At 48.5% G+C, this 20,260-nt stretch overlaps 2 protein-coding genes across 8 annotated transcripts in view; both read right to left on the reverse strand.

The window, feature by feature from the left end:
- Htra4 (HtrA serine peptidase 4) overlaps nt 1-88 on the reverse strand; it is a 12,146-nt gene extending 12,058 nt beyond the window's left edge. The window contains exon 1 of the mRNA XM_010605197.2: nt 5-88. Coding sequence (XP_010603499.1) covers nt 5-88 — 84 coding nt within the window. The remainder of the gene's footprint in view (nt 1-4) is intronic.
- A 1,641-nt stretch (nt 89-1,729) lies between these two features.
- The window catches only part of Plekha2 (pleckstrin homology domain containing A2), a 58,298-nt gene continuing 39,767 nt past the window's right edge, over nt 1,730-20,260 (reverse strand). For all 7 annotated transcript variants that reach the window (XM_010605021.2, XM_010605030.3, XM_010605023.3 and 4 more), the window contains 7 exons: nt 18,248-18,391; nt 17,207-17,353; nt 16,827-16,895; nt 16,465-16,535; nt 13,660-13,723; nt 4,981-5,058; nt 1,730-4,441 (listed from right to left, as the gene is read on the reverse strand). In XM_010605021.2, the coding sequence (XP_010603323.1) occupies nt 4,061-4,441; nt 4,981-5,058; nt 13,660-13,723; nt 16,465-16,535; nt 16,827-16,895; nt 17,207-17,353; nt 18,248-18,391 (954 nt within the window). In that variant the 3' untranslated portion in view covers nt 1,730-4,060. The remainder of the gene's footprint in view (nt 4,442-4,980; nt 5,059-13,659; nt 13,724-16,464; nt 16,536-16,826; nt 16,896-17,206; nt 17,354-18,247; nt 18,392-20,260) is intronic.

Consider the following 20,260-nt stretch of genomic DNA (forward strand, 5'->3'; position numbering starts at 1 on the left):
GGACCCCGGGCGCGGGCGCCGCGGGCAGCAGCAGCCAGAGCAGGAGGACTTGTCCGAGCCCCGCGTGCTGCCGCCGAGGCCTCTCCATCTTGCTCCTCGCCTTCGCTCCTGCTTTTCCGCTTACTGCTCTGAGCTCACGTCTGGTTTCGTAGGAGCAGCCCTTTTGCCCGGCCGGGACGCCAGCCCCAGACTTTTAAGGGGCAGAGCCTGGCCGACTTCTCCGTCCACACGCCCGTCCTGCCCCAGGCCCACAGGGAGGTCCCTCGCCCTGTCCCTCGCTCGTCAGAAGCCATAAAACCAGACACGGGGCAGAGTGGCATGGGCAGCCATCCACCCACGGCCAGGAGGTCACCCCAGGAAAACACACAACCATATTTCAGTACTGGTTTTATTACAAAACAAGCAACAAAACAGTTTTTAGAAAATCATTTTTGCGCCATACGGATTAGCAGATCACAGAAAATGAGAGGCATGCGGTAAGACTCCACGCACTCAGCGGTGGACTCAAAGCCAGGGCGCTTCGCAGCTGAGACTGCTGGTTCAAAACCTTCGCAAGCGCTGGGGAAGGGGTCAACATTCACTTTACTCGGACTACCTGGCGCGAGTGCCTGTACGTACTGCAGGCCAAAACAGAAAGAAAACAGGTCTACGGGGGGGAAAAAAGATGTTGGTAGAAAATATTTAATAAACACGCCCATTTCTGACATGTTGAAAGTTAATAATAAAGGTGATTTGGGAAACTTGATTTCCAAAGTGCTGCGAACACTGCCATATGCCTGTTTATCTGGTTAACACTGAAAACAAACCTACCAAATCCCCTTCCTCAACTATTAAATCTGCTATCATTTAACAGGTCATTTTAGTCCATATCAAGAACATTTATGTTCAGAAAAGAAAAGCAATTATTTTGCTCCCAGTAAACTTAGAAACTGGACCTTAACTCTACTCCTTCTCACCGGAGCTCAGCATTGTAATCAGACACGGAGTTGTAATACCACAGTTTCTAGACCTGAGGCCACTGACCAGTGTGTGCACCTCCTTACCCTTTTATGTCTCATAGAAAACAAACGGCAAACCATCTTCCCCAACCATCACCTGACCTCGAGTAAGCAAGTCTATCAGGTTTCAAGAGTAACAGACAGTAAGTACTTTCACTGTGCAGACCACCTAGTACACTGCTGTACTTATGGAAAGAGCAACTAAGACAAGGTTTTCATTCCCTATAGAAAATGCAATATCTTAAAAAACAAAAAAACAAACAAAAAAAACCCCCTCCGATTTATTTCAGAACCTGTGTGCTTAGCCATTCACCTACCCTGTATCCCTATTTTACTAATTTTTTTTCCACTTGATTCCACTTCATACAATTAAAACCAAATACTTCAGTTATCTGCATACCACCTTTGGCTCACATTAAAAGACAGTGGTTTAGGGGCCGGGTATTTAGCTCAGTGGTTCCACCACCTGCCTCGAAAGCACAAGGGCCTGAGCTCAATCCCCAGTACAAAAAAAAAAAAAAAGACAGTGGTTTAAAATTGGTCAGAAGGTTAAGAAATGTGGACAGAAAAGGAATTCTGAGATAAGATTTGAGATGTGAATGTTTTTAGACTTCAAAAAAGATAACATACTTTTCTGATCTTAGAACTATATTAACTATGTTCCACCTTGGGATGTCCAAGTATAGGCTTTTTAGAATCCGTGTTTCTACTTCATTAAGACAATAAAAAAAAAAAAAAAAAAAAGACAGTGGTTTAAAATTGGTCAGAAGGTTAAGAAATGTGGACAGAAAAGGAATTCTGAGATAAGATTTGAGATGTGAATGTTTTTAGACTTCAAAAAAGATAACATACTTTTCTGATCTTAGAACTATATTAACTATGTTCCACCTTGGGATGTCCAAGTATAGGCTTTTTAGAATCCGTGTTTCTACTTCATTAAGACAAACTGGATTATGTTTAATGTACCCTCAAAATAGACCTTATTGAATAAGAAACCTATCAGCTTACTGTAACAGCTAATTAGCAGTAGCAGATAGCAGAATTTCAGAGACAGAGATCTTCACAATTTAAACGCGAACAGGTGACATCATTTCCATGAGTCAGGGAATGTTTAAAGAGATTTCAAAAGCGTCTCATTTATTTTCATCACATCCACATCACATGATGGGCTTTTCTGTTGACGAGCTCAGGAAGTTTCGGGGAGAGTAAAATAAGGAAGGTGTAACAGAGACCAATGGCTTTAGGAAATTTGAATGGCTTCTTAAAACCAGATCACTTAAAGTAAGCTGCAACCCTGATCACTCATAAATAAGTAATTCCCAAACTAAGAATTTCTGAGGACAAAAGTACATAACAGTTTCTTTCTAAAAGAGAAGGAAAATGGAGAGAGAAAGAAGGAGAGATCCAGGAGATTTTCCTTTTTGACCAGGACCACAGACCAAACTTAGGTACAGTGAAGGGGCGCCCCTGCAGGGAAGCAGAAAAAGGCCTGCAAGACCCACACTTCAAGGCTGCCACACAGGCCAGACAAACATGCGTCGCTGAAACGCTAATGACTCTTACATCAAGTTTTCACCTCTGGATCAGATGTGGACACAGAAGGAGCAGGGATTTACTTAGGTACAAACGTTTCTCTTGTCTCTTCTTCTAGTCACTAATTTTTAACTTAAAATATATAACTAATTGATCTAAGAATAAAAATTACAGGCAGTAATGAACTGAGTTCTCTCTCTCCATAGGAAGCTCTCGTAAGTTTCTGGTAGCGATTCGCTGCAGAAGCTGGGTAGATAAATCACCCTAGAGACTGGAAATTGTACCCTGAGAATATGGGTAAGAAACTCAATCTCTTATACTCTTCTACCTGGGAAACCTCTCACTAGCAAGTCAGAACCTTTAAATCAGTGTTTTTATGCCCACTCTATATTCCATTAAAGAATATAAATATCTCAAGATTATCTTTGTATCTCCCCACTGTTAAGTACAGGGTTTGATCATGCAAACACACATAACTGCATTCAACAAGCAACATGAAGGATAAAAAGAAAGCAAATCTGCCCGGTACATGATACATAGTACTTAGTATCAGGCAAATGGTCCATTCAAAAAGACCAGGACTTTTTTCCTGTCTGGAAAAAAATGGATCGAAAAAGCTTAGCAGGATAAACCATCATCCACCTCTTCTCAGCATCTCCTTAAAGCTCTTCTAAACCTGAGATAGAGGTAAGTCCATCACGCACATGAATTATCACACACTTACTACCCCTCCACACATTTCAAACCTCACCATATCAAGGGGAATCGTCTGTTACGTTCTCAACAGGTGTAGCACCTAACACTGATAAGCCCACCCTCGGGGCTGGACACAACCACTGGACGGGCGAGTCTGTCACCTACCACTACAGCACCAGGGCTCTCGGAGCATCAGAAAGAACAATAATTTCCAAAACTGATGCACTGGCATTAACTCATTCCCCATACCTCACAAAAAGGCACCCATCTCTTTCCCTGGCAGTCCCTTGAGGGCTGCCCTCCAGTGCCGTCCCCCGTTTCAACTACCTCCCGGGGTGGACATCAGTCCTGCCGCGGCCTGCCCCTCCCCCCACCGGGGACCCCTTTCATCTGTGTGGGTTGTCACCCTCCTGCTTCATGAACTTCAACCAATTAACAGGAACAGGATAAAACCAGGTGACTGGCCTAAGATCCTGTGCCTGGATTGAAACAACATGAAGCAACTAAAATAAGGACAAGGAAATAAATTTTGGCGAGGGGTACAACTGGAGACCACACTGCTTATAGAGAGGAGGTGCTAAACCAACACCCCACCAGAAAGACCTTGGGATAGTTTGGCAAGAGGCAGCGCACGCCTGTGTATGCCCCACAGGTCTAACCTAGTGATCTCCCCTTGATAATACATAAACGCCAGCCGCACGGACCCTCCCATGGACGTCCACAGGAACAGAGTGCCACAAAGGCCTCCGACATGCAGCAAGGCAGAGAAACCGAGTCCCAGCCACCTGTGTCCAGCCCCTCCCTCCTCCCTCCCATCCCACACACTGCCCTCATCACACATCAGAAGTCCGTATGTTTTCATCATCGAGGTTGAACAGAAATGCTTTCTCCTTGGGGTGCTGGGGCTCCGATCTGTGCTGGGGCTCCGATCTGTGCCTGATCCGGGAGCTCAGCAGTGTCCCAGCAATGCTGCTTTCCCCCAGGCGGGCTGTGAACAGAGAGTCCTCCGCATTCTCTTCCGCTGGCAGCAGCTTTTCCCCAGTCTGGGGGACAGGTGTCCAAGGCTGCCAGGAGGAGGCCGTCGAGGGAGCTTTGCAGAGGGCTTTCTTTTCTTCTGCGGGTGGCCGCCCTCGACACAAGACAGAGTTAGGCCCACCTGTGAAGCTGGAGCTTCCAGGTCGAGTCAAAGAAATAGATCTAGAAAAAGACACTTCCTAGAAACAAACAAACAAAAAAAAAGATGAAAGACAAAGGGAAATAAAGGACAATGTTTTCTCAAAGTCCCAGGAAGAGTACTAACCCAGGATCATCACCTCACAGGTTCAGGGACTGCTATCTACAAAAATCAAATATTTTCAGCAAAGCCAGGCATGGCAGCATGTGCTACTGAGGAGGCTAAGTCAGAAGGTTCCCTGTGTGCCTGGGCAACACAGTGAGTCCCTGTCTCAAAAATAAAAAGTTCAGCAGAATTCAGTCCACATGAGTCAGGGTCTGGTTGGCAGTGAGACCTGTAAGCTACATCAGAAACTCCATGTCACTGTCCAACCTCAACTCACCTCCTCCACCAACTAAAAGAAAACAAAAAGAAAAATTTGGACCCAAATTAGTAGAAAGAGAAAAACAAACAAGTCAGCCTGTAGCTTCAGCTGCATGTAAATCCTGGGCTGCGTGCCTACAACACCAAATAAAACACGCCCGCTCAAGGGAAATTTATCTCTCAATCGACACTCGGGACAAGAAGGAAGTGACTTACTCTGGGGTGGCACTTGAGGGCCTGGACAGCTGTCCCAATCTCCTTAATCCAGCTGTGCATGTCCTCTGGACTGTCTGCCTGCAAAACATCCACAGCACTTACAGAGGCACATTTCTGGCAATGTGATTTCAGCTTTCAAGTTCCTGAGTCAACTTCGAGTTTCTAAAATTACAGCGTTAGAGTTGGAGGGGATCCTGGAAATCATCTAGTCCAGTGGCTCGCAGACTTCTGAGGACATTTTTTTTCCTGCAGTATCTTAATTGGCAGTCAATAAATAAAATAGTTCAAAGAGCTCCTCAGCTGATCTGAGGAAGAGCAGGGGCTCAGTGCCCCATTCTGTTGACACCCCTCACACCATCCAGAGAACAATGGGTCTATTCTAACCTCTGGGCTTTACAGAAAAGGAAACTGAAGCCCAAAAGGCCAACGCACATGGTTTATGGCTGGTCTGGATTCGAGTTCTCAGACTCTGTGTCATCAGCTTTCCACTGTGTTACTATCTGAACAGAATAATCTCACTCTCAATTCCGTTAAAACCAAATCTGCATGACCTGTACGATCATATATTTTGTTTCCAGAAATAGCACTTTTCTCAAAGCACAAGGTCCTTGAAAAACCAAGCCCGACAAATCCACAGGGCAAATCCCCAGTGAAAGCATTTCCCCCAGAAGGGGGCAGCAGCAGCTTCGTGAAGAAGGCAGGAAGCTCTAGAGGCCTGGGCTCTGGGCTGTGGCTGTGTGAGGGAGGCGTTCCAGCAAACTGTGCAGATGTTTACCGAGGTCCCTGCTTGGGGTGGCATGTAACAGCGAGGTCAGCCTCAGAGGTGGGACCCAGACTGAAATGCCTGCCTGTCATCTCCTCTGTCCCCTGGCGCTGTCCTCAGTCCTATCACATATGTCACATTTGTGTGCATGTGCAGACATGTACAAACACCACACCCAGCCCATCCTCTCCTCACTTCCTCTGTGCCCAGAAGGACCCCGGCCATGCATTCCGTCAGGGTAAAACGTGACCATTTTGGGTTTGTTTTTTCCTAGTCCTCAAACTTGCATCCCTACCCTTTCCTGTCACCCGAAACAAACCCTCCCAGGTTAGATGTGCACAGGAGACACAGGGAAATGGTTTCATATCCTGGCATGCCAGGTCAGAGGGTGGACAGCAAAAGCTCACATGTGCTACTCCTGCAGACTGACTTACACTCTCTCCCCTTGATTCTTTCCAGCTTTTTGACAAACTGATGGTTTCCTAAGAAAGGACAAATCCATCTCTAGTCAAAAAAGCCAAAAGTCCCAGAGCCTCACAGAAGGTACTTTACTAATATGTGGGCTAGGCTGTCCCACAAGTAGGACTCCTGGGAGAATTACATCTATGACATAAAGCTGTTTGAACAGTGTCTTGTACACCGAAGTGCTTTATGTGTAAGATTTTATTTTTGTCTTTTGGTGCTAGGGATGGAGCCCACGGCCTTCACACTAAGTTACATCCCCAGCTCTTTTACTTTTGAAACAGCATCTCACTAAATCCCTGAGTTGCCCAGGCTGGACCAGAACCCGGAATCCTCTTGCCTCGCCCCCCACCCCAGACAGCAAGCATTACAGGTGTGGACCATTATGCCTAGCAAGGGGCTCTGTATGTATTATTATTATTCTTACTTTATCTATTATTCCTATGTGATACAAGGGAAGCAAGGGCAGCCTAAAGTCCACCAAAGCAGATTTGCTCCTTGTCCTCTCCTTGAGACCTTTCCCTCAAACTGCATGTAAATAATTCCTACCTCAAACGGTCAAGATGTCAGGATCAAGAGAATTACTGGAAGAGAGGAAAGGCTACTCCGGATTTGATGTGATCGGGGTAATTGTTCATCAGGAGCATTTATTAGGGATTTCTCTCCTGGGGAAACCAAAGATGAGTTGATAGGAAGATGTTAGAAGACAGGGGAGGTGCTGGGGGTGTCGCTCAGTGGCAAAGCTCCAGTCTAAAGTATGTGAAGCCCTCGGCTGGATCCCTAGCACTGCACAAAGAAGAAAGGAAAAAGAGAGAGAGGGAAAAACAGCGAAAGGCACTCAGGGAGATTTAAAAAAAATCTCCATTCCATATAGATCTGACACTCTAGTTACATAAAGATCCTCGGGCAATCTGCTTCCAGGGATGTGGACTGACTCTTCCCAGCACTCGAGTAACCACCCCGTCACATCCCACACAGGGCTGCAGATGTGACCCAAGGGAAAACACGTGCTCATGTGTCAGGTCCTGGGTTCCCTCTCCAGCACTAGAAATACCAAAAAACAAAACCATGTGTTTATACACGTTTCAAACAGAAAAGCAGATATTACAAGTGATCCCATATGGGAAGAAACAGAATATTCTTGTATCGAAATCATAACAACAGTTTCTGTTAGTTGTTTTAACCTTTTGTTTGTTTGCTGGTACCGGGGATCAAACTCAGGACCTTGAGCTTGTGAGGCTGGCGGCGGAACCACTGAGCTAAATCCCCAGCACTTTTAACCATTATTTTAAAATAATATCTTAAAATATTATTCAGCCAGGCGTGTTGGCACAGCCCTACAACCTCAGCACTCTGGGAGGCTGAGGCAGGGGGATTATATTTCAAACCCATTCTAGGCAACTTAGTAATTTAGCAAGGCTCTGTTTCAAAATAAAGAATAAAAGAAGGACTGGGGATGTAGCTCAGTGCATATACCCTGGTTTTAATCCGCAGTACGACAAAAGGAAAAAAATGAAATATTATTCAGCCAGGTATGATGGTGCACACTTGTAGTCCCCGCTGATCAGAAATACGAGACAAGAGCATCCCAAGTTTGAGGCCAGCCTGGTCAACTTAGTGAAACCCTGTCTCAAAATGAAAACGTTTAAAGGCCCAGAGATGTAGCTTAGTGACAGAGCACTTGCCTAGCACACAGGAGGCCATGGGTTCCATTCCCAGCAGCAAAAGAAGAAAAAGCTCAAATGGAAAAGCAGGTCTTGCAATTAATGACACATGGGAAGGGAAAGTATTATTTTACTGAGATCACAATAACAACCCCTATGAGTTTTAAGAAGTGATACCCAGTTTTGGCGCAACATGAATTCACTCAAACCAAAAAGTGATATGCAAAACTTATGATATGCAAAAATTATGGTGTATATTTCTTGTATGGAAAACTCATGCTTAGCTTTCATCAGAATCTAGAAAAAAAATCTTAAAACCACATCACAAGGTAGTTTCATGAATCAGAGGTAGAAAGCAGAGCTCAGGTCTACCCACCCCACAACGAATGAGACTAAAAAGTGCTTAAAACTGGGTAGAACAAAAAGGGAAACACCACACTCACACCGCCCTCTCTTTGGTGCTGGGTTCTAAAGAAAGTAGGGTTTCTATCATTGAGGGCAATCTCTGAGATGAGAGGACAGAGGCATTAAAGTGAGTCATTTTGGTCTGGAGCTGAAACGCAGTGCACTGACCTCGTATTAAGACTCCTCGGAGCCTGTTCGGTAGCAGATGAACGGCAGAGGCAAAGAGTCACGCATTCACAATGAAAGTCGCCCCGAACAGGCCCCGGCTGACCGCCATTGCCCCGTCCTAAATCGTAAGAGCTCCTCCGTCCTTTATTCCCAACATCTGCAGCCGTTTCCCAACAGACTGCTATGTCCTCTCCCCAGAACCCAAGTGCAGCTCTGGATATGCAACGTGCGATGCCGAAGACCGTGTGCAGCCCTAAGCGATGGCATCCACACTGTGGCCTGAACAGCAAACATCTCCCGAGCTGCGGCCAGCGTAACTCCCTCGTGAGGGTCCTTGTTGCTGCTCACGCTCTGACGACTGACTAATCCAACCTACCAATACTGTTTGTACACTATCTTGCTCGTCTTGACAAACGAATCCTCCCCTGGATAAGCTACCTAATAGCCCCAGATGCTCCGTGACTGGGAAAATGCTGACCCCTGCTGGCTTGGATCTCCAGGATGGAAATCTGACTGAACCCATGCACAGAGTGAGAGCTGCTCCCCTTGACCGGGTTCTGGGAACCGGGTGCCCTGACAGTCAGCCTTCCCTGGCGGTCTGTGACCTTCTCGTCCTGGGTTCTGGCTCATGCCACACACACACAACACACCTGAGCAACTCGCTGCGGCGGCCGGTGCCTCCCAGTCACTTCCGTCATTTACGGACTTGGGATCTCAGACAAACAATTTACCTGCAGAGACTGTTTCCTCGCAGATAAAGTGGAGATGAGCGCAGAGGCCGCCGCAAGTCAAGCGAGGCGCTACCCATTAAGCTGCTCAGCACTGTGCCTGGCTCATCTAAGTGTCCAATAAATGGCTTTGCTTTTCATTAACGGCAAAGGCTAATATAACACGAAAGATCCCAGGCAGAAAAGCACACACAGTAATGCAGCACGTAAGTTAAACGACTAACACCTAAGTAGTCAAAACCCAGCCCACGCCTCCTGTCCGCGGAGCTGCCTACTTCTGCTCTGGTCCAGCTCCCCTCGACAGTGAGCTGAGATAAAGAGCTGTTTCTGGCAGACGGACTTGAGGATAACTTAGGAAGGTCAGAGCTCCAGTGCGCACGCTGAGGAAAATCTCAGCCCCGAAGCGTACCCGCTGTCAGATCCCTCTCCCTTCGCATGAAACCTGAGTGACCTGGAATGAATGGCCGACCCAAAGAACTGTCAGTGCTGCTTCTTTGGGTGCGGATATTTAGCAGACTTTTTTTTTTTTTTTTTTTTTCTCAACAACGAATAAAGGAGGCTGTAAAGCCAAGGGCAAAATCGCACCAGTTATTTTTTTGCCGATGATAAACTTTGAGCTTTCAAAACAAAAATTAGAATTTCCGAAAATTTGCCTCTACCTCCATGAGCTCAACAAGTTTCCATACTTAATGACACTGCTAATGAGTGATGATGACTTCATGAATGTGACTTTTACAATATTACGCAAAAAAATGTGTCAACATTTGGAAGACATTCCTATCTCAGCAAGACTAGTGTTTTCCAAATGATCGATGTGGGCGGTTATGAGACCATGCATCTGCAGAAGGGGCCGCTGGATTTAATGCAAAAGCATGGAAGTTTATCGATCTGGCTTCAAATTCTACATTTCACCCATACATTAAGAAATTATTGCTGGGCGTGGTGGCACACGCCTGTAATCCCAACACTCGGGAGGCTGAGGCAGGAAGATCACTGTGAGTTCGAGACCAGCCTGGGCTACATAGTGTGTTCCAGGTCAGTCTCAACTACATAGTGAGACCCTGTCTCAAAAAACAAAACAAAACAAAAAAGAAATTGTTATTTGTCAACTTTTGATATAGAATTGAATATCTATAATTAACTAAAAAGAACATTAAAAGATTCCTTTTTTTCAAAGACATATTTGCATAAGGCTACATTTTCATATCCTTCAGTACAAACAAAAATGACCACAAAAACAATTCAGAGGCAAAATGCAAAACCCTGTTGTCTTCTATTATAACCCCACCAGACATTAGAAAAAACATTTAAAATACTACTCTTCTTGCTATTTTATAGAAAGTTATTTTTCCTAAAATATAGCTTTCACACATGAGCTTAGATGCTGTCTGCAATGAACTAATATGTGTTTCATGATTTTTCTCATGTTTTCATCTGTATATTCATCCGTACATTTTTAATCTATAGTCAGTCTCTCTTTCCTTCCCACTGACGTTGAATTAAGTGCCGTAAACAGATCTGACCAGTCACCCACTGAACTGCTCGGAGTGCTGCTATCACCCTTTTATACCGGAAGCGAAAGGAGGGTGGGAGTGAGAAGAGACCTCTGGGAAGCACCCGCACACTCGTGCAGATAACGCAATGTCTTTTGCCCACGTTTTGGTTGAGTTTCCGGTTTCCCGAAACACTACCTTCTGTCGAGCGCCCTCTCCTGAGCTCTTCACCAGCCCTGTCACCGCTCGACACGTGTCTGCCACTGCCACTGACCTGTCAAGCATCCTCTACCCAGCCAGCAGTCACCACACCCCGCAGGCACTGAATTCAGGACCGCTCGAGCTAGGCTGTCTTTCCTCTCAGCAGCTCCCACCCCTGCTCCCACAGAAGTGACCAGCGCCACCAGCCACCGTGAGGTCCAGGCCAAACCCCAGCGTTCCCCTTGCCCCTGCCCTCTCCCTTTACCTAAATGATTCTCAAGCCCCGGAAAGCCCATCCCTTTCATAAGTTTCACGTTTTCCACTTTTCTCCATCCGCCCAGGCTCAGGTGACGTCACCCCTCACCTGTGCTACTCCGACAGGTCTTGCCTTGTCCTTCGCTCCTCTGCCCTCTGCACGCCCTGGGCTACACACTTCGGTCAGAACCTCACTAGAAGGCTCAGCGTCAAGCTTCTCATCTCTGCTCACCAATGAGAAAACAAAGCTGGGAAAACTGGATAACTTGCCCCGAGTCCAAGTGCCATATATATACTTTTTTTTTTTTTTTAAATACGAGGGATCAAACTCGGGTCCTTGTGCCGTTTGAAGGCAGGCGGCGGCACCACTGAGCTAAATCCCAGGCCCCCCAAGTGCTATATTCTAAGGCAAACCTGGCTAGAGCTCCCTCTCTGAATGGCTGAGAGCGCGAACTCTCAGGATAGAGCGGAGCTTCTGACAGGCAAGACACACTGCACACAAAGAAGCCAGCCCCGCAGAAGAGACTGGCAGCCTCTTGCACCCATGTCCCACCCGGCCGTGCCTGGACCACTCCCTACTCTACTTAGATGCCCCTCCTTCAGGAAACCTTCCCCAGCAAGAGCTTGCACTACCTGCAGTCACACGGATCACATGGTTTTGTGGGGGTTTTGTGAGTTTTTTTTTGTTTTTTCCAGTACCAGGGATTGAATCCACAGCCTTCTCATGAATCCACAGCTATATTCCCATCCCTTATTTGTTTTTTAGTCTGAGACAAGATCTCACTAAGTCCCTAAGTAGCCCAGGTGGGGCTCAAACTTGTGATCCTCCTGCCTCAGCCTCCCAGAATACTGAGATTACAGGCATGCACCACTGAGCCCAGCTCTGACTTTGTTTTTGTTTTATATTCTTCCGCCCGCTTCAGGGAACTTGTTTCACACCTGCAATCCATTTGGATTCATTTTTTTTCCCCTAAGATGCATATACTTATTACTTTGTCATCAATTTAGAATTTTATTTCTATATCAGAAATTACAGGGGCTGGGGATTTAGCTCAGTGGTTCTGCTGCCTGCCTCGGAAGTGTAAGGACCCAAGTTTAATCCCCAGTACCAAGAAGAAAAAGAAAGAAATTAGAAAGTCACATTTCAGAGATGCTCATATTTAGAGGAAAAGGTATGCTGACTGGCTTTCTTTTTCGTGTGATAATCATAATTACGTGTCTTCATCATTTTTACTTCCCCCTCTCCACCTCACCCTCCCCTCTCCCCCATGCTGCGTTTCTTCTCCTTAGGGCCCCAACCTCTTGCATGCTGTTTCAACCCGCATTTAATGACGTTCACTCTGTGTCCAGCAGAGCTCGAGTTCACACTCCCACTGCACACAGCAAATCCTCCTGCTTCAGTTACCTAACTCTTCTGACCCTACCCCATCGGATGGTCCAGACCCTCTTACTTGGCTAGACTTTCCTAGGCTCAGGACTGCTTCGGTGGAACCTGGTGTCTCTGGTCTGAGATAAAACACCCAGCACTCTGAGGCTACTCTACAGCTACCTGTTGAATGCAAGAACTAGCAACTCTTTGTTGCATCTCCAGGGTCTACCTTGTTCCCGAAGAGCAATGGAGCCAGTGAATAATTAGCTTTGCATCACAGCACAGTTTGAGGCAAACTGCCCTGTGGCATCTCTTGCAGGAGGCACTGCTTGTTGGAACGTGCATGGCCCACAGAGGACCAAGTTGGCCAGAAAGCCTGCTGGTCTCAGGCAGAGGGTGGTGGAGACAAGGAGCTATGCCCAAGAAATGGGAAGGAAGCTCAACCCCCCGCGGAAGGCAGGGTTCTGGTGAGAGTGTGAAAGAAAGAGGGCCAGGAATCCCCAAAGTTGGAGCTGGGAAGCCCCTACGAAAGCCAGCACATCAGGTACAAAGTTCCAGGGCAGAAACCCCACAACCTCGTGCTGCTGTGAACCCGTGCAATCCGTGGACTACCAGGCAGGGTGGGCTGGGACTTGGCCCTAGATATCCACGCCCTGCTTGGAAATCTGCCTCGCCAGCTCTCTGACTCTCACAGGGCTTGGGAGAGCTCCAGAGCTGTGGGTGGAGGGGACGCTCCTGATAAGTGAACCTCAGAGCCCAAACAATGGCTCTCTCTGTGCAGCTGGGCTCTGCACCTGGCGCAGCACAGGGCCCTCTGTGCCTCTGTCTTTCCGCACACAGTGATGTCCACACACAGACAGACTTATAAATACCCTCCAAAGCAGAAGTGAAATCACTGACCGGTTCTCCTTTTCTCTGCTTAGCAGGAGCCCAGCGGCTGAGCAAACTCACATTCTCCAGTCCAGCGTTTGACCTGCTTTTACTCTTTTATGCTTGGAAGCTTTTGGCAAACATCCTGTTTAGAATAAAATGGGACTCACACTGACTCTTGGGGGCTAAATTTACCATCCCTTAAATTCAAGCGAAAGGAAAGACAAAGCCGAGGGGAAGAAATGAAGCCTACTGGTCCACCATTCACACAAGCCACGTCGTCCCAGGGTGGGCGTTTTACCTGCACGTAGAAGGTCCTGGAGCTGGTTATTATTTCAAACAGGTTGTCCCTCATTAACAGATCACTAGACAGAGAAAAAGAAGGACAGTTACTGGGCATGCGGGTGGATATCCTGGGGCCTCAAGGCTCTAAGTCTAGGCACAGAGAAGAGGAGGATGAAGCTGTCCAAGCCGTTTCTCCTGCAGCCCGTGCCTCCAAAAACAAACAAAAATACGCCTGGGCTTCGTCCAGCTCATGCTACCACCGCCACCACCACCAGAACCACGTGTAACACAGCAAAGCTCCTCCTGCTCCCCACGCTCCCGTCTGGTGTCCACCACTGCCTACAGGTTTCTCTTTCCTTCCTTCGCTCTCTGTCGGTAGCTGATATGTACAGAGTGCTGTGTGGCACACTGGTTTGAAGGCTCTTTCGCATCTGACTTCACCCAGTCCCCACAATGAGCTAGGAAGGTGCCATAAGACGTCTGCACCGATAGACAAGGAAGCCCAGGCTCAGAGAAGCTAAGTGAGACGTGAGTGTCCACAGTGCTACAGATCTGCACACAGGTCTGGCTCTAGGGTCTGAGCTTCCGGTGATTCCATGGCCATTTGTCTCTCCTAAGGGTGCCAGCTCTCCCTTCCCAAAACTTCTCTGCAGGCAAGCAGCAGCCCCATGCACCTCCCCTGAGCCCTGTGCCTGGCTCCCTGTTCTGGGCCCAGGAGACAGAGAGCTAAAGAGAGGCGGAGGCTGAGTGCAGACTACTCTAAACTGGGTATGGGGTCTGGAAGAGCAGTCGCAACTCCTGTAAAAAGGAAGAAAAGACAGATGTAGCCCATGCTCAGGGACAAACCTCAAATGAGCCAAAATGTTTTACAGGGTCAAACGCTTGCCGTGTATATCCAGCTACCGCAGGGAAATATAAAGAGTGAGAAAACTACATCCTACCCTAGAAATAACCCAGGAAAGCCTGCAGTCGTGTTAATTCTATGCCAAGAACATGTGTGTTCTATGCCAAGTCATTCCAGGAAAGGTCCAATCAGAAGCAGGTCGGCTTCACGAATAAAGACTTGGGAGGACATAGCAGGGGCCCAGCCAGTGCCGCGAGCTCTAGACACAGGAGGACCATGAGGCTAAAGAGAAGACAGGGCCAGAGACACACGGAGTCAAATGGTGGCTCGACTTGGGAAGAGGGGCCAGGCTACGTTTTAAAGACATTGTGAGCCTTTCTAAACCCAAGAATAAAACAGGAATAAAAAGACCTTTTTTATCAAGCTGGTGACCACAAAGGTACCGTTATGGTTCAGATCTAGATGTCCCCAGAAGCCTCACGCGCTCACAGGTGGGGCACTGGGGAGGGACTGGATTTTGGGATTGGATCGGCCCACTGATGAGTCTGTAGCTGACTTGTTGCTAAGAGGTGGGTCTGCTTGGAAGAGGAGCTCCCGCGGGGCGTGGCTGGGAGGGTCCACCTCTTCCCAGCCCTCTCTTTGCTCTCTCCTTCCCTCAGCTGTGCCATGAGCTGCTTCTCCGCCGAAGCACCCCGCCTTGGAGCTGCCTCACTACAGACTGAAACCAGATGAAGCTTTTCTCCCTTAACCCGTGGGTAATGAGTATTGTGTCTCAGCAACGAGAAAGAAAGTAAGACAGGTACAGAGGCGTTTGGTACAATGTGATTTCACCGACCTATGAATACTGGTGCTTCTGCGGGGACGGCTCTTCTTCCTGGCTGAATGCCTCGATCTGTTAGACCATTCATGCATGCGATTCATGACCATGTGACCAACTATGGCTGAGCGGAACAAACAGCAGGTAGGAAACCCTGACCCTTTCATCTCTACTTCCCAGTCTTTGTGCTGCCTTTCAATCAGTTCAACTTAACTGAGCAAACATTCACTGACTACTCAGGTGTCCTGAACCTCCTGACGAGGTTCCAGAGAGGCCACACAACTGGCCTTTTTTTTTTTTTTTTTTTTTTTTTTTTTTTGGTACTGGGGATCTAACTCGGGACCTGCGCCTGCCAGGCAGGCACAGCGCCACAGAGCCACATCCCCTGCCCTCCCTCACCTCTTTTACCCAGAGTGTAGTGTGGCTCTGAAGGAATGCAAGATTTAGGGCAAATTCAGGATACTGTAAGGATCGAGCTCTACCCCAACAGGCCACAGGCTCACATCTATGTTGGTGCTCTAAGTTCAGGAACAAGGAAGGACCTCCAAGGGTCCTGTCACGCGCTAAGGCCCTTGGTGGTGGTGGTGGGGCCTATGACGTTTAATTACAGCATCATTGTAGTAGGGTCTGAATATGCTATATTCTCTTGACAACCTCCCAACTCATCCTCTACACTGTGGAAGGTATACAGTGGAAAGAGGAGCGCATGAAAAATACTTATTCTTCCTGCCCAGGGGTAGTAACACAGGTATGTTACAAATCGCCCTGTGCTCGTAAGACAAGGTCAAAAGGAGGAGAGGAAAGGAGGGGAAGTTCATGCAAGAGGCACCGGAAGCAGTGATCTGACCCAAGGCACGGCTCTTCCTCCTGCAGACCGAGTAATCCTAACATCTGAAAAGCATCTTAGCTCCACTGTCCTTATTACTTATTTAAAACAATGAAAAGTGTTTTAAAGGCTCATCTCCTGAGGAGCAGGAAGAAGGTATGCCCAGTGTGACCTCAACCCTACGTCAGCTGGGAGGCAGCGGTCAGCCACAGGCATCGGGCTCTTATTCCCCTCTTGAGGAGGAAGACAGATAAGCAGGGCCTTCGGAGTATAGTTCATGAAGATGTAAGCAAACGGAGATTTTGATCAGAAAAGAATGAGCAGAGACAATTACCCAGACTTGACCAGACACTCGTGCGTCTTGAGAACGTCCTTGAGAAATATCGTGCGCAACGGTTCTCGGTCCTGGTGAGAACAACGTAGAGATAAGCGTGCGAGCTCACACGACCCACTGACCACCTGACCGATGGCCCCTCTTAAAGACGGCTGGCTGAGCCCAGGGTAGTAAGCAACCTGACCTCAAAACAATCATTAAGAGAAAAAAGTCTAAGAAGAAAACGTTCTGAGGCTCTGATCACAGAGCCGCTCACCGCGCAGAAGGCAGGAGCAGCTACCATCACTGTGAGGATGTACAAGTGAGCACTCACACACCTCTGGTCTTCCATGACCCCGAAAGGCCGCACGCTCACTACTAACCTGTTCACACTTGAAGTAGCAGATGGTAAAGTCATCCAGTGCAAAGAAGCGGCGTTTCCAGCTCTTCCGCTGACACGAAAAGTTAAAGCGCTGCACGTTAGAGAGAGGTTCCCACGCCGCAGAGGGTGTTCTGATGCCACCGCCCAGGCACTGAGCCCCGTGGAAGCCAGGCTCCCACCTTCCACAAGAGCCAAGGCTTCACACTGGGGCAAACCTCTGCCACGTGGGACCCACGCCTGCTCCCCAGATCTCCCTGGTTTAGGGAGTGGCTGACAGGGAGGACTGAAGCCCCCCGCTTCATTCTCTCGCCCTTGCTGTGTCCCACAGTCACTGGCTCCGAAGTCACCAGAACCAGACCCAGCCCCTGGGCGGACACTCACCACGTTCCCTTGTTTCACACAGTAGCCACTCTTGATGGGGGGCGGCCCGGTAGAAGCCCGGCAGCCTGACGTGGGGATGTAACTCTGAGACCTCCGCAGGATGGCGTGGGACCCCGGCTCACTCCCTTCCTGCCCATCCCCACCATTCTACAACGGAACAGGGTAGGAATTAGCACCTCGATCACTCCTCTCTATAGCCACACTCCCTCTTCGCCCTCTGGCCAGAGCTCTGCAGGTCTGGAAAGACCCAGAAACACTGAACACAGGCATGGTGGCTCACACCTGTAGTCCCCGCTACTCAGGGCTGAAGTAGGAGGATCACAGGTTCAAGGCCAGCCTAGGCAACTCAGCTAGGTCCTGTCCCAAAATAAAATTTTAAAAGGCTAGGGGTACAGGCGGTGGTAAGGTGACTGTCTAGCATGTGCAAGGCCCTAGGAAGGAAGGAAAGAAAGAAAGGGGAAGGGAGGAAGGGAAGAATAGAGAACAAGAAGGAAGAGGAAGAGAGGAAAGAAAAGAAGAAGAAAGTAAAGGAGGAAGAAAGACTGACTTTGCTCTGGGTGGGAGTTGTGGGGCAAAGGCTACGAACAAGGTCCAGCTTGTACAGTGAGTACTGACCCAACCATGACTACTACAGCGAAGTCTTCTTGTCAAAATGTACTGAGCACCAAATTCCAAGTTCCAAAACAGTAGCATACCATGGTGAGACTCAAGGATGCTGGGCAGGCTCAGGTGGAAGGGAGAGACAGAGGCTACAAGCCACAAAGGGAGTGAGGACCGAGAAGGGAGAGGGAGAGGTGTGCCGTAGGCTTGTCTCTAGCTCCCTTGCCTGCCTTGACCTCACTTCCCTGGTCATCCCCTGGGCCTTGGGCCGGAGCCTCCCAGCCACACAGCCTCACTCTCTGCACCATCGTTACACCTCCGGCCACCGTGTTCTGATCACTCATTTCCTGACCAACCCCACTCGGTACAGAGCCCGTGCACATCACTGCACACAGCACACTTCCCACCTCCCTGTCCCCCCCTCGAGCCAGGACCCAGCACCTGCTTGATGGGTGTGTGCACCACCACCCCACCGATGATCTCTGTCTTGTAGGCCACCTGTGGCTTCTTCTCCAGGGCTGCAGGGGCCGTGAGGCTTTTGAGAACTTCAGCGGTCAGAGTTGGTAGGCTCCCAGCTTTGGGTACCTAGGGGAAAGGGCAGTATGGTCAATCCAGAAGGCTTAGGAAAAGCAGGGACCCTTAAAGCAGGACGGGGGCAGGAGGAAGAGCAAATGTGCCAAGCTATAATGAGTCCCTTCTCTCCCCAGCTGTGATGGTTCAGAGCTAAAACGTACCCTCAAAGGCCGACACTCGGAGGCAAGCCCTGGTCAGAAGGGTCGGTCACTAGAGGTGACTTCAGACTGGGAAGGGCGTTTCTCACCCCAGCTCCTCCCTGTCTCTCGCTTCCTGGCTGCCCTATGGTGCACAGCTTTGCTCTGCCATGCTGCTTGGCCATTGCCACTTCTCCCTCGGAGTCTGCCAACCAAGGACTGACTCCCCTGGAACCAGGAGCCAAAACAAACCTCTCCTCCTTTCAGATGCCGGCAACTGGGCATATCGTCCAGGGATGAGAAAGTAACTAATACAGCAGCCCGCCCATCAATTCATACCTGAATATGAGGAACTCAGCCATCAATCCCCTGAACGCACGAATGTGCGTGCACACACACACACACACACACACGCACGCACGCACGCAACAAACTTACTCCACAAATTTACTGACCACTTATACGAGTCAGCCTTTCCCTGGTCAGAAGCCAAAGATTATAAACATCGAAGAAAACAGACAACAAAACAGACAAGAGTTCTCCCCTCGGGGCATTTACACACTAGCAGGTAAGACTGACAAAAAAGTGCACAGCAATACGAGCAATCCAAGTACCTACAGAAGGCAGGGTCTTCCCCGGGAAAGTAAGAGGGAGCTGTGGCAGGGAGCAGAGGGGAGCGACTAGAAATGGAGCAGATGAGGAAACTGCAGGAAAGCAGAGATGAGAGAAGGAACAGTGGACAAGCAGAACAGAGAAAAATGCTATGAAAGAGCTGGGCGTGGAGCCCAAGCAAGTATGAGACCTTGGGTTCAATGATTTCCAGAGTGGGCAGAGGTCGGAGGAGCATATACGGCTACAGGCTTATGTGACAGGCTGCAGGGAGAAGGCAGGCACACTAAACATATGGTCCAGAATTACCTCCAGGCATGCACAAAGGTATAAGTGAAAGACTAATGAAGACGTGCTTACACATGGGCCCCATCCCCAGCCCCAAGATTTCTCATTATGTACAGTCTATGCAAATATTCCCAAACTCCAAAAAATCTGCAACCAAAACACTTCTGGTCCCAAGCATTTCAAATAAGGGACAGTCAAACTGTATAAGGTTACTTCCACATCTCAAGTCTTGAAATTAGTCAGTGAAAACAACCACACCTGAGCTACACAGCTTGAAAAGGTCGTCCTTTTGTTAATTCCTAAACCCGAGGCCTAACGAAAGGTGCGCCCTCCTCCACACCTGTGCAGTGTCCTGATGAGGGAGATCTGTGGTTTAATCTGCCGTGTGCAGTTCAGTTTGCAAGGACTCACCCTTCTTCTCGTCACATGCAACTAGACTACTACGAGGAACGACCCAACTTTAGTGGAAGACTGAGCTTCCCTTCACTCAATTTTCAACTTTTTGTGAATAAACAGACCACCTCAGAAAGCGTTCCTACTTGAAAGTAGGGTCAAGATGCCATGAAGGGAGAGATGAGGCCATACTGTCTTAGGAGGGGCCCTAAGTCCAGTAACTTGTGACTTTATAAGAAGAGGAGGGGGAAAAAAAAGAAGAGGGGACACACAGACACACAGAGAAAGGACAGATGCAAACAGGCAGACACGGAGTGGTACAGCTACAAGCCAAGGCATGCTGCGATTGCTGGAAGTCTGCAAAAGCCAGGATGGAAAGGAAGGCCTGTCCCCTAGCGTCCCGAGGGACTGTAGCCGTCTGATACCCTGACTTCCAAGTTCAGCCTCTGGAACT

Source organism: Fukomys damarensis, unplaced genomic scaffold (genome assembly GCF_012274545.1).
Source record: "Fukomys damarensis isolate Sample0158 unplaced genomic scaffold, DMR_v1.0_HiC HiC_scaffold_18, whole genome shotgun sequence".
In the NCBI taxonomy this organism is placed as follows: Eukaryota; Metazoa; Chordata; class Mammalia; order Rodentia; family Bathyergidae; genus Fukomys; species Fukomys damarensis.